This window comes from Spinacia oleracea, chromosome 1 (assembly GCF_020520425.1).
Source record: "Spinacia oleracea cultivar Varoflay chromosome 1, BTI_SOV_V1, whole genome shotgun sequence".
NCBI classification, from domain to species: domain Eukaryota; kingdom Viridiplantae; phylum Streptophyta; class Magnoliopsida; order Caryophyllales; family Amaranthaceae; genus Spinacia; species Spinacia oleracea.
The window spans coordinates 114,985,641-114,999,961 of NC_079487.1; the positions used below are offsets into that span (position 1 = coordinate 114,985,641).

Consider the following 14,321-nt stretch of genomic DNA (forward strand, 5'->3'; position numbering starts at 1 on the left):
AGTATCTTGCATCTTGTTTCACCTATGATTGAACAAACAAACACTAAGCAAATGGCTATCTATTTCACCTGTCATTGAACAAACAAACAATATGCAATCTATGTGAGTTTTTGCTGCTTTGCTGCTATATTATGTCATGTAAATCAGTCAACACATCATTACGATGAGTTGAAACGATCGTGGTCATATTTACCTAAGTTGACCTAAGTTGATTAAGAATTGCCCAATTTGCCTAACTTGATCAAAACTTGCCTAATTTGCCTAACTTTGACCAAATTTGCCTAATTAGACCTAAGTTGACCTAAGTTGATCATAATTTGCCTAATTTGCCTAAATTTGACTAAATTTGCCTAACTTTGACTAAATTTGACCAAAATTGACTTATTTTTACCTAAGTTCAAACGATCGTCCTAAGCGATATTTTAGTTGACCTAAGTTGATCATAATTTGCCTAATTTTACCTAATTAGACCTAAGTTGATCATAATTTCACTAATTTGCCTAATTTTGAGAAAATTTGCCTAATTTGCCTAACTTTTACCAAATTTGACCAAAATCGACCTATTTTTACCTAAGTTCAAACGATCGTGCTAATCTTTACCAAACTTGACCTAAGTTGATCATAATTTTCCTAATTTGACCTAATTAGACCTAATTTGCCTAATTTGACATAATTTGCCTAATTTTGACAAAATTTGCCTAATTTGCCTAACTTTTACCAAATTTGACCAAAATCGACCTATTTCTACCTAAGTTCAAACGATCGTGCTAATCTTTACCAAACTTGACCTAAGTTGATCATAATTTTCCTAATTTGACCTAATTAGACCTAATTTGCCTAATTTGACATAATTTGCCTAATTTGCCTAATTTTGACAAAATTTGCCTAATTTTTTACATAATTTGCCTAACTTTGACTAAATTTGACCAAAATTGACTTATTTTTACCTAAGTTCAAACGATCGTGCTAATCTTTACCTAAGTTGACCTAAGTTAATCATAATTTGCCTAATTTGCCCAAAATTTGCCTAATTTGCCTAATTTTGACATAATTTGCCTAATTTGCCTAACTTTGACATAATTAGACCTAAGTTGACATAATTTGCCTAATTTGGACCAAAGTTGACATCTTTACCTAAGTTGATCAGAATTTGCCTAATTTTACCTAATTAGACCTAAGTTGACATAATTTGATCATAATTTGCCTAATTTGACATAATTTGCCATAATTTGCCTAATTTTGACATTATTTGCCTAATTTGGACCAAAGTTGACCAAATTTGCCTAAAGTTGACCAAATTTGCCTAATTTTGACATAATTTGCTTAATTTGACCAAAGTTGACCACATTTACCAAAATTTGCCTGACTTTGACCAAATTGATCAAAGTTGACCAAAATTTCCCTAATTTACCAATGTTGACCTATCCTTACAAACAATTCTGAAACTGTTTTCACTGCTTATGTTCTGATTTCAGTTTGAATCTGTTCTGATTTCAGTTTGAATCTGTTTTTAATCTGTTTTAATCCTTAATTCTGTTCTACATATACTTGGGTGTTTGTGTTATGTTTTGACTCCATTTTACATGTTTCTACTATGTTCTGAATATGTTTTCATTGATTATGTTATAATCTTTATTAAGTTTTGAATCTGTTCAGTTCTAAACCTTTCCCCTTACCTAATTTATTATTGTTTCATATGTCCAAGGCTATATTAAATGCCGTTGCAGCAGTTCTCCCAAAGGCAGAGCATAGACACTGTGCGAGGCACATCTTTGCTCATTGGCACAAGACTTGGAAAGGTGATGAGATGAAGCTTTTATTCTGGAAAATTGCCAAGGCTTACAACCTTGCTGACTACAATGATGCCTTGGAGGAACTCACACAGTTGAATGTCGATGCTGCCACTGCGTTTAAGGGCTACAAACCAGAGGTTTTCTGTAGAGCTTTTCTAGATACAACAATGAAGACTGATGCCATAACATCCAACATAGCTGAAACATTCAATGGATACATCATTCAGGCAAGAACCAAACATCTGATCTTCATGTTAGAAGACATCAGAAACAACTTGATGCAAAGATTGGTGGTGAAAAGACAGCAAATGGAGAAGTCGACATCAATCCTTTGTCCAAGAATACAACAGAAGCTGGAAAAAGAGAAGGCGAAGGCTAGCAACTGTGACGTAATACCGTCAACGGATACATTGTTCAATGTCAATTATTATCTGGATCAATTGGTGGTGGATTTGGAAGCAAGGACTGTTAGGTTATGATACATATGATATTACATAAATCATGCGGAAACAACCATTAACCCAGGATTACATATTATTTACACATAATCATATAGCATAATTTAGATGCATACTCTTTGTTGCGTGCCCTCCCTAGCTGCGCCCGAACCGAACAAGAACAAGTCTTTAGGACTCCAAGTGTCCTCCCTCCGTAGATAGTCCACAGCACGTCCGGATCCGCCTTAAGATTGACCAACTAGAATCGCCCTTAAGGTACTAGAATTTTCGGCACTTTTGAGCAAGATGTGTGGCTGAATTTTTCTCTCAAAAACTCACTTTGAATACTTTTAAAACTCGTTGTAAATTGTGAACCCAGGCCACATATTTATAGGGGTATGGAAAGGGAATTGGAATCCTATTCAGATACAAATTAATTAAACCTAGAATTCTACAAGAACTCTAATTTAATTAATTCATCAAATAGAATTAGGAATTTAATCATTAACCGAACTCTGCACGTTTTAGGAAACGTGCACGAACACAAACACTTACACACGCACACACGGCAGCCACGATGGGCCGCCCATGCGTGCGCACGAGCAGCAGCTCCCGCGCGCGCTACGCGCGCTGTGCGCGCTGCCACGGCCTGCTGGGCCTGGCCTTGCGCTGGGCCTGGCGAGGCTGTTTGTGCGGCGCGCTTGGCTTGCTGGGCGATGGCCTGGCTTCGTGCTGGGCCTCGTCCGATGCTTATTCGTACGATGCGCTTCCGATTAAATTTCCGATTCCGGAATTCATTTCCGATACGAACAATATTTAACATTTCCGATTCCGGAATTAATTTCCGTTTCGAACAAATATTTAATATTTCCGTTTCCGGAATTATTTTTCGATTCCGGTAATATTTCCGATTCTGACAATATTTCCGTTTCCGGCAATATTTCCGATTCTGGTAATATTTCCATTTCCGATAATATTTTCCGATACGTACCATGTTTCCGTTTCCGGCAACATCTACGACTTGGATAATATTTATATTTCCGATACGATCCATATTTCCGTTTCCGGTAATATCATCGTTTCCGGAGTATTCATTTCTTGCCTGTGACGATCTCAGCTCCCACTGAAACCAAGATCCGTCGGTTCCGAATATCCATAGATAGAGTATTTAATGCCATTAAATACTTGATCTGTTTACGTACTATTTGTGTGACCCTACGGGTTCAGTCAAGAGTAAGTTGTGGATTAATATCATTAATTCCACTTGAACTGAAGCGGCCTCTAGCTAGGCATTCAGCTCACTTGATCTCACTGAATTATTAACTTGTTAATTAATACTGAACCGCATTTATTAGACTTAACATAGAATGCATACTTGGACCAAGGGCATTATTTCCTTCAGTCTCCCACTTGTCCTTAGGGACAAGTGTGCATTTTCCTAATTCCTTTGTCGCTCGATGCTTGCTCTTGAACATAAGGTAAGAGTTGTCATCCTTATTATGTCCAGAGGTGTTCCTCGGTTTCAGAGTTCAACTGATCAAATAAACAGATAATCATAGCCTATGATTCATCCGAGCACGGCCATGCATTTCACAGTTTCTAGCTCTCCGAGTGGCCTTGTACAACTTTTAAGCATCTCATCCCGATTTATGGGAGGACAATCCCAATCTTGCGATCTTGAGATTAGACTTCGTTTGATAGGTGATTACCTGAGCGTTGCCTTTATAGCCTCCTTTTACGGTGCGACGGTTGGTCAACGTCAAAGCAACCAGTTCTCAAACAAGTAATCTCAAATCACTCAGGTATTGAGGATTTAGTGTCTAATAATTTAATGAAATTTACTTATGACAGACTTTCATCTCTTACAGTAAAGTTTCATAGGTCTTGTCCGATACTAGTCTTCCCAAAGTAAGTATCTATGCAAATGATTATGACATTGCCATGTCCACATAGTTCAAGAAACAGAACTACTAGTCATCTTGCATTCTAATCGTCTAACGTTTTCTATGCGTCCAATTTTATAGAAAACTTCGATTAGGGACCATTTTCAACCTTTGACATTCAAGTTCACTTGATAGACATTTCTTAGTCACAGGACTGGTCCTGACAGTCTATCTTGAATATATCGTCAAATTGAAGGGACTCATCATTTAATAAACCACAAATTAAATGGAAAAATGAATTCTTTTCATTTATTGTGAATGATTAACCAATAATGTTTTACAAAGATTTAAACTCTAAAACTTTAAAACATTTAACAGAGACATCAAAGCCATTCTCCAATATGCTTGATTCCCATAGCTGCAGTGTGCGAGTTGTGCTTCGCCTGCGGCAGAGGTTTAGTTAATGGATCTGATATATTGTCATCAGTTCCAATTTTGCTTATCTCGACTTCTTTTCTTTCAACGAACTCTCGTAGAAGGTGAAATCTACGAAGTACATGCTTGACTCTCTGGTGGTGTCTAGGCTCTTTTGCCTGTGCAATAGCTCCGTTATTATCACAATACAGGGCTATTGGTCCTTTAATGGAGGGGACTACACCGAGTTCACCTATGAACTTCCTTAGCCATATAGCTTCCTTTGCTGCTTCATGTGCAGCAATGTACTCCGCTTCAGTTGTAGAATCCGCAATGGTGCTTTGCTTAGCACTTTTCCAGCTTACTGCTCCTCCGTTGAGGCAGAAGACAAACCCAGACTGTGATCTAAAATCATCTTTGTCGGTTTGGAAACTTGCGTCCGTATAGCCTTTAACAATTAATTCATCATCTCCACCATAGACCAGGAAGTCATCTTTGTGCCTTTTCAGGTACTTCAGAATATTCTTGGCAGCAGTCCAATGCGCCTCTCCTGGGTCTGACTGGTATCTGCTGGTAGCACTGAGTGCGTACGCAACATCCGGGCGTGTACATATCATAGCATACATTATTGAACCAATCAATGATGCATATGGAATCCCATTCATTCGTCTACGCTCATCAAGTATTTTTGGGCACTGAGTTTTGCTTAGAGTCATTCCATGAGACATGGGTAGGTAGCCTCGCTTGGAGTCCGCCATCTTGAACCTATCAAGCACCTTATTGATATAAGTGCTTTGACTAAGTCCAATCATCTTTTTAGATCTATCTCTGTAAATCTTAATGCCCAATATGTACTGTGCTTCTCCTAGATCCTTCATCGAAAAACATTTCCCAAGCCAAATCTTGACAGAGTTCAACATAGGAATGTCATTTCCGATAAGCAATATGTCGTCGACATATAATACTAGGAAAGCAATTTTGCTCCCACTGACCTTCTTGTATACACAAGATTCGTCTGCGTTCTTGATGAAACCAAAGTCACTGACTGCTTCATCAAAACGTATATTCCAGCTCCTGGATGCCTGCTTCAATCCGTAGATTGACTTCTTTAGCTTGCATACCTTTTTAGCATTCTTTGGATCCTCAAAACCTTCAGGTTGTGTCATAAACACAGTTTCTGTTAAAACGCCGTTTAAGAAAGCAGTTTTGACATCCATCTGCCATATTTCGTAATCGTAATATGCAGCGATTGCTAACATTATTCAAATAGACTTTAGCATTGCAACTGGTGAAAAGGTTTCATCGTAATCCACACCGTGGACTTGACTGTAACCTTTTGCAACCAATCTAGCTTTGAAAACTTCAAGTTTCCCATCCTTGTCCTTTTTCAGTTTGAAAACCCATTTGCTTCCAATGGCTTGGTAGCCATCTGGCAAATCGACCAAATCCCATACTTGGTTTTCAGACATGGAGTCTAATTCAGATTGCATGGCTTCTTGCCACTGCTTGGAGCTAGGGCTCGTCATAGCTTGTTTGTAAGTCGCAGGTTCATCACTTTCAAGTAATAGAACGTCATAGCTCTCGTTCGTCAAAATACCTAAGTACCTTTCTGGTTGAGATCTATATCTTTGCGATCTACGCGGGGTAACATTTCTAGATTGACCATGATTCTCACCAGATTCTTCTAAAGATCTCTGAGTTTCATCCTGAATGTCATCTTGAGCATTCTCTAGAGTTTGTTGTTCGACTCGAATTTCTTCGAGGTCTACTTTTCTCCCACTTGTCATTTTGGAAATGTGATCCTTCTCCAAAAAGACACCATCTCGAGCAACAAACACTTTGTTCTCAGATGTATTGTAGAAGTAATACCCCTTTGTTTCCTTTGGATAGCCCACAAGGATACATTTGTCAGATTTTGGATGAAGTTTGTCTGAAATTAATCGTTTGACGTATACTTCACATCCCCAAATCTTAAGAAAAGACACATTTGGAGGCTTTCCAAACCATAATTCGTATGGAGTCTTTTCGACAGCTTTAGACGGAGCTCTATTTATAGTGAGTGCAGCTGTATTTAGTGCATGTCCCCAAAATTCTAATGGAAGTTCGGCCTGACCCATCATTGACCTGACCATGTCTAGCAAGGTTCTGTTCCTCCGTTCCGACACACCGTTCCATTGTGGTGTTCCAGGAGGAGTCAATTCTGATAGAATTCCACATTCTTTCAGATGGTCATCAAATTCATAGCTCAGATATTCACCGCCTCTATCAGACCGCAGTGCTTTAATCTTCTTGCCTAATTGATTCTCTACTTCACTCTGAAATTCCTTGAATTTGTCAAAGGATTCAGACTTATGCTTCATTAGGTAGACATAACCATACCTACTGAAGTCATCAGTGAAAGTGATAAAGTAGCTGAAACCACCTCTAGCATTTGTACTCATTGGTCCACATACATCTGTATGGATTAAACCCAGTAGTTCATTTGCTCTTTCTCCAACTTTAGAGAAAGGTTGCTTTGTCATTTTGCCAAGTAAACATGATTCGCATTTACCATAATCCTCTAAGTCAAATGGTTCTAGAATTCCTTCCATTTGAAGTCTTTCTAAGCGTTTCAAGTTTATATGGCCTAATCGACAATGCCACAGATAGGTGAGATCTGAATCATTCTTTTTGGCCTTTTTGGTATTTATGTTATATACTTGTTTGTCGTGATCTAATAAATAAAGTCCATTGACTAATCTAGCAGATCCATAAAACATCTCTTTAAAATAAAACGAACAACTATTGTCTTTTATTAAAAAGGAAAATCCCTTAGCATCTAAGCAAGAAACTGAAATGATGTTTTTAGTAAGACTTGGAACATGGAAACATTCTTCCAGTTCCAAAACTAGCCCGGAGGGCAACGACAAATAGTAAGTTCCTACAGCTAATGCAGCAATCCGTGCTCCATTTCCCACTCGTAGGTCGACTTCACCCTTGCTTAACTTTCTACTTCTTCTTAGTCCCTGTGGATTGGAACATAAGTGTGAGCCACAACCTGTATCTAATACCCAAGAAGTTGAATTAGCAAGTATACAGTCTATAACGAAAATACCTGAAGATGGAACGACTGTTCCGTTCTTCTGATCTTCCTTTAGCTTTGGACATTCTTTTTTGTAATGGCCTATTCCATCACAATAAAGACAGCTTGATGTGGACTTGTCCTGCTTTGATTTAGCATTGCCCTTGGACTTTCCACCTTTCTTGAATGGTCTCTTTCTAGCCTTGAGTAAATCTTTGGCTTCACAGTCCAGTACTACTTCAGCCTTTCTGACAAGGTGAATAAATTCTGCAACTGTTTCTTCTCTTGGTTCACTTAGGTATAGTTGCTTGAAGCGACCAAACCCACTGTGTAGTGAATTGAGCAAGACAGAGACTGCCATCCTTTCGCTTATTGGTGTTCCTAGTAGACTTAGGCGATCAAAATATGAACACATAAGATCCACATGGAACCTCAGTGGGACGCCTACCCTCTGTTTAGTGCGAAGGAGCTGAACATGTGTTTCTTGGACCTCCATCCTATAACACCTGTTGGGAGAACTAACCTTTAGACCAGACATTGATTCAATCAACTCATGGACGTTCAGGTCCCTGTCCTCCGTACTTCCACGACAGATATCCCTCAGATTTTTGATGAGCGTAAAAGGTTCATAGGCTACAAACCTTTTAGCCCAATCATCAGGGATATTGTTCAGCATGAGACTCATAACCTTTTTGAGATCCGCATCCCAGGCGTAAAATCTCTCAGGGGTCATGTCTCTGGCATAGTAGCTTGGCATGGGATGTGACAGTACATACTCAAGTCCATTGAGTTTGACTATTTCAACTAGCTTAGCTTCCCATTCAAGAAAATTTGTCAGGTTTAGCTTGACCATAAGCTCAGAACCCATGATGATGTTTTGATTGTTGTTTGCCATATTAAAACTACAATTGAAAAGAATAAACAAATAAATAACCATTCACAGTTTCTCTTAATAAACTTAAATTCTAGCATACATGCATAATTCAATGTTTATTAAGCATTTTATTCAAGTTATGTGTTCCGGCAGGTGTGAATAAAATGATTCCAAGATCCTAAAATCATTGAAGAACTAAGCACAGTTTGTCGACTTAATCCTAGAACATCTTAGGTAAGCAAAAGCCTTTTGCTAATAGTCTAGAAACTATTCTTGGTTGATAGGTACGTCTAAGAACTTATTAGGTAAACCTATCGATTTTGCCACGACATAAAAGGACTCCTTACTTATATCGTTGAGTTTCACCAAAACTAACATGTACTCACAATTATTTGTGTACCTTGCCCCTTTAGGACCAATAAGTAACACCTCGCTGAGCGAAAACTATTACTAGATTGATGTAAAGGATATCCAAGCAAGTGTATATTTTGGCATGGCACCTTTTAACTCAATTTTTAAGTTTGGAACTTAAGGCTCTTACTATGTTGGTTATATTTTAAGTGAACTAAAATCCTTAATCATGCAACATAATCAAGCTTTTGATCCCATGCATTTTAAGACATATTTAAAAGCAATAAATAACTTAAAACATGCATAAGATATTTGTGATCTAGTATGGCCCGACTTCATCTTGAAGCTTTAACTTCAAAGTCCGTCTTGAAAATCTCCGTGGGAGGCACCATTTTCTTCAAATAGGATAAGCTATAACTAATTACAACTATTTGATGGTACGCAGACCATATTTGAATTGAAAAATAACTTTGGTACTTCAGACCAATTACATTCAAATTAATGGTACGCAGACCATATTTTCTATCCTATTTGGGCCATACTAGTCACTTCATAACCTGCAAAACAGTACATATACAATATATACCATTCACCCATTCATTATCATGAATGGCCCACATAGCTGGTTAGTAAAACACATTATGCATCACGTAAACATTTGCAGCAATTAATCAAGGGCACCAATAATCTACCAATTATTCAGTCCTTATTAATTCTAATCAAGTTGTTTTAACCTTAAGGATTTGTAGACCTAATCAAGAGTTTATGACTAAAAAGCGCTCCCACTTAAACCAATAAATTCATATGCTTTACCAATTTTAAACATAAAAATGTATTTCTAGTCTAACCGGAAACATACAAATTTAATTAAAATTTAAAGCTCATATAAATTTATAATTGAATCCAAAAAGTTTAATTTAATTTCAGTCGTTATTTAAATTAATTCATGATTTTAATTTTAGTAAAATAATTAGAATAAATAACATTTATTATAATTACAATATTCAAAATTAATATCCAAGAAAATAATTTAAATTATTAATTTTAAAATTAATTAAAATTACGTGAACTGAAAATTTCAAATTAAACATTCAAAACGATCTAATCGTAACGCAAACACCCTACGCATTGCACGCCCATGGGCCGCTCGCACACAGCCATCGCTGGCCATGTGCGCGCAGCCCATGCGCTCGTCGCATAGCTGCTGCATTTCCATCGCAAGCCATCGCACGCTGCGCGCGCGCCAGCGCTCGTCGCACGCAAGCCATCGCTCGCAGTGCGCGCGAGCCATCGCTCGCTGTGCGCGCGACATCGCTCGCTGGGCGCGCGACATCGCGCGCTGGGCGTGCGAGTGCGCGCGAGCAACGCTGGGCGCAGCGCTCGTGGCACGCGAGCTTGCGCTCGCTGCGCGCGAGGCTGCGCGCTCTTGCGCGAGGCAGTGCGCGTTGTGGCGCAGCTCGCTTGCTGCCCACACGCGACTGCCTTGGCTCGCCCTTCGCCCATGCCCATTCGTCCATTGCTCGTGGCCCACGACATAAGGCAGGGCTGCTGCCTTGTGCACGTGCACCATGCCTTGCTCATTGCATTCGTGCCGCACGGGCGACGAGCTCCCTTGCTCGTCGTCGCATGCCCGCACTATACAACACCCCTTAAGGGTAACACGAAGCGTCCATTGCTTTGTGCGTGCAAGTTATATGAACGAATCGCATAAAAAATTTAAAATTTATAAAATTAATGACAAATTAATAAATATTATTAATTTCATAATTTTAGGGCGAAAAATCGAAAATTTATTATTCAATTGATTTCCGATTTCAATGGATTCAAGTCTAGGTCATAAAAATTTAAAATTTATCATAAATTTACAATTTTTATGGTGGTTTTTAATCATAGGTTTCTAATTAAATTATAATTAATTATGAAAATCAAATTAATTCTAAATTATTCTAATTTTCAACAAATTAATCATAATTACAAATTAGATTGCATAATTAACAAGGCTAGGCATTCAAACTTGTTAAACATATACAGTAGGTCAATCAAAAATTCAAGATTTATCAACAAGAATCGCAAATATTTAATTTAACATCTTAAATTTACGAAATTTTGCATTCGAAAAACTAAAACCTTCGAAAAGTCATAGTTAGGCTTCGAATTTGAGAATTCTGGGTTCGGTAGAAAATTATTATTTTTGTCAAAATTTTAGAATGCCTTTTACATGCGAAATTGACACAAAAATCACTCGATTTGGATGAGTAACGAAGAAACTGCCGAAAAACTGCGTACGTATAATTAAATAAACGCAATTTGCAATTAATTAACAATTACGAAAATTAATCACCCCTTTTAATTCTTGCAAATTTGTAATATTTAACCATGTTCATGCAATTTTAGATTATGAAAATAATAAGGGGCTCGTGATACCACTGTTAGGTTATGATACATATGATATTACATAAATCATGCGGAAACAACCATTAACCCAGGATTACATATTATTTACACATAATCATATAGCATAATTTAGATGCATACTCTTTGTTGCGTGCCCTCCCTAGCTGCGCCCGAACCGAACAAGAACAAGTCTTTAGGACTCCAAGTGTCGTCCCTCCGTAGATAGTCCACAGCACGTCCGGATCCGCCTTAAGATTGACCAACTAGAATCGCCCTTAAGGTACTAGAATTTTCGGCACTTTTGAGCAAGATGTGTGGCTGAATTTTTCTCTCAAAAACTCACTTTGAATACTTTTAAAACTCGTTGTAAATTGTGAACCCAGGCCACATATTTATAGGGGTATGGAAAGGGAATTGGAATCCTATTCAGATACAAATTAATTAAACCTAGAATTCTACAAGAACTCTAATTTAATTAATTCATCAAATAGAATTAGGAATTTAATCATTAACCGAACTCTGCACATTTTAGGAAACGTGCACGAACACAAACACTTACACACGCACACACGGCAGCCACGATGGGCCGCCCATGCGTGCGCACGAGCAGCAGCCCACGCAGCGAGGCCTGCGCGAGCTGCAAGCCCACGCAGCTCCCGCGCGCGCTGCGCGCGCTGTGCGCGTTGCCACGGCCTGCTGGGCCTGGCCTTGCGCTGGGCCTGGCGAGGCTGTTTGTGCGGCGCGCTTGGCTTGCTGGGCGATGGCCTGGCTTCGTGCTGGGCCTCGTCCGGCAGGCCTCGTCCGATGCTTATTCGTACGATGCGCTTCCGATTAAATTTCCGATTCCGGAATTCATTTCCGATACGAACAATATTTAACATTTCCGATTCCGGAATTAATTTCCGTTTCGAACAAATATTTAATATTTCCGTTTCCGGAATTATTTTCCGATTCCGGTAATATTTCCGATTCTGACAATATTTCCGTTTCCGGCAATATTTCCGATTCTGGTAATATTTCCATTTCCGATAATATTTTCCGATACGTACCATGTTTCCGTTTCCGGCAACATCTACGACTTGGATAATATTTATATTTCCGATACGATCCATATTTCCGTTTCCGGTAATATCATCGTTTCCGGAGTATTCATTTCTTGCCTGTGACGATCTCAGCTCCCACTGAAACCAAGATCCGTCGGTTCCGAATATCCATAGATAGAGTATTTAATGCCATTAAATACTTGATCCGTTTACGTACTATTTGTGTGACCCTACGGGTTCAGTCAAGAGTAAGCTGTGGATTAATATCATTAATTCCACTTGAACTGAAGCGGCCTCTAGCTAGGCATTCAGCTCACTTGATCTCACTGAATTATTAACTTGTTAATTAATACTGAACCGCATTTATTAGACTTAACATAGAATGCATACTTGGACCAAGGGCATTATTTCCTTCAAGGACATGTTCATGCAGAAAGTGGGACATGCTTGGCATTCCATGTTGTCATGCCATTGCGTGTATCTTTTTCCAAAACAAGGAGGCCGAGGAGTATGTTGATAAATGCTACTGGAGGCAAGAATACTTAAATGCATATTCAGGTAAAATTGTTGTTTCAATAGCTAAGTTGTGTGTATTCTGTGATTTGCGTGTAACATTCTGTTTGTGTATGTGTTTGTGTGTGTGTATAGGTTCAATTCCACCCATTGATGGAGAGAGGTATTGGCCAAGGATTGAATACCACTTGGATCCTCCTCCCATCAAAATAGGGCCAGGCAGACCGAGGAGAAATAGGATCAAGGATCCCTTTGAGAACCCGAAAAAGCCTGGTCACCTATCGAGGACCGGGATAGAAATGACTTGTAGTGTGTGTCAAGTCAAAGGGCATAATAAAAGACGATGTCCTAACAGAGAGAGTGCTGTTGTTGCAGAACCAGCCCCAAAAAAACCTAGGGGTAGACCAAGGAAGGATGGTCAGCCCCCTCACTCTCGTGCTCCGTCTGTTACTGCCCCATCTACCATAAGTCAAACGACTGATTCAAGAACAAACACACCCACCTCTGCAGTTGTATCTTCTCGATTCACTCGATCAACAAATGCTCAGCTTCACTCTACTTCATGCCAACCTAGCCAACTTGGCAGAGGCGGGAGGATGATCCTAGGTGGTAGGGGTTCTAGGGGTGGAAATACTGGAAGGGGAAGGGGAAACAATGGAGGGAGGGGTAAAGAGAAAGTAAGCTTTGATTCTACATTCTAATTCTCATTTACTCTCCCTTTTTTCTTTCTGCCTATGTTTGTGTGATGTTGTTTTCTGTTTGGCTTTTTTTTCATTCTCATTTACTTCATCAAACAGGTACCTATTGGTGTGGGAATGTATGTTGCCTCGGATGGGACTGCAACAACAAGTGGAGGCAGAGGGAGAGGGAGAGGGAGGGGTAAAAATCAGGTATTATTTCATTAAGTTGTGGTTTGTTAACTTGCTGAAGCCTTAAGTGTCTTCACTCATTTGGTTTACTTTCGTCACATAGGTTGCAACATTTGTCGGAACACAGTCGAGCCAAGTTTCCAATGCTCATCAACCAACTCAGTAGGACAAGTGAAGATGAATGAACCTACTGCCAGTAACTTGACCATTTTGTGCTGGAAATCAGAAGCTTACAGTAGCAATAGCAATTAGCTAACAGTAGCAGTGGCAGTCAGCTTAGCCTAATTAACTTTCAACTGTTTGGCCTTTTTTGTGTAGTTTAGAATTTAGGCAAGAATTGGTAGATTTTGCACAATACAACAACAATTAGTTAGCCAAGCATTTGGCCTTCTTATTTTGTGTAGTTCACATATGCTTTGGAAGTTAATGCGTGAATGAACGTGCTTTTGAAAACTAATACTTGTTAAGTTATGTTGTTGTAACAATTTACGCCTTCTTCAATTAAGTTCTTTTGGTGTAACTTAAGTTCTATTATGCTCGTTTAAAGTCACGTTGCATAATTCTCGTTAACTTATGCTCGTTTAAAGTCACGTTGCACAATTCTCGTTAATTTATGCTCGTTTAAAGTCACGTTGCACAATTCTCGTAAACTTATGCTACCCTTGCCAATTTCTAGTCAACTGTTGCTC

General features: G+C 39.0%; 2 protein-coding genes across 2 annotated transcripts in view; both read left to right on the top strand.

Moving 5' to 3' along the window:
- The window catches only part of LOC130465626 (uncharacterized), a 5,117-nt gene extending 2,845 nt beyond the window's left edge, over positions 1 to 2,272 (top strand). Inside the window, exon 3 of the mRNA XM_056834460.1 lies at positions 1,706 to 2,272. Coding sequence (XP_056690438.1) covers positions 1,706 to 2,272 — 567 coding nt within the window. The remainder of the gene's footprint in view (positions 1 to 1,705) is intronic.
- A 10,400-nt stretch (positions 2,273 to 12,672) lies between these two features.
- LOC130466142 (uncharacterized) lies at positions 12,673 to 14,134 on the top strand. The gene is made up of 4 exons (XM_056834848.1): positions 12,673 to 12,808; positions 12,899 to 13,440; positions 13,561 to 13,653; positions 13,736 to 14,134. The coding sequence occupies exons 1-4, from the start codon at positions 12,694 to 12,696 to the stop codon at positions 13,796 to 13,798; spliced, it is 813 nt and encodes a 270-aa protein (XP_056690826.1). The 5' UTR covers positions 12,673 to 12,693; the 3' UTR covers positions 13,799 to 14,134.
- Positions 14,135 to 14,321: the final 187 nt, after the last annotated feature.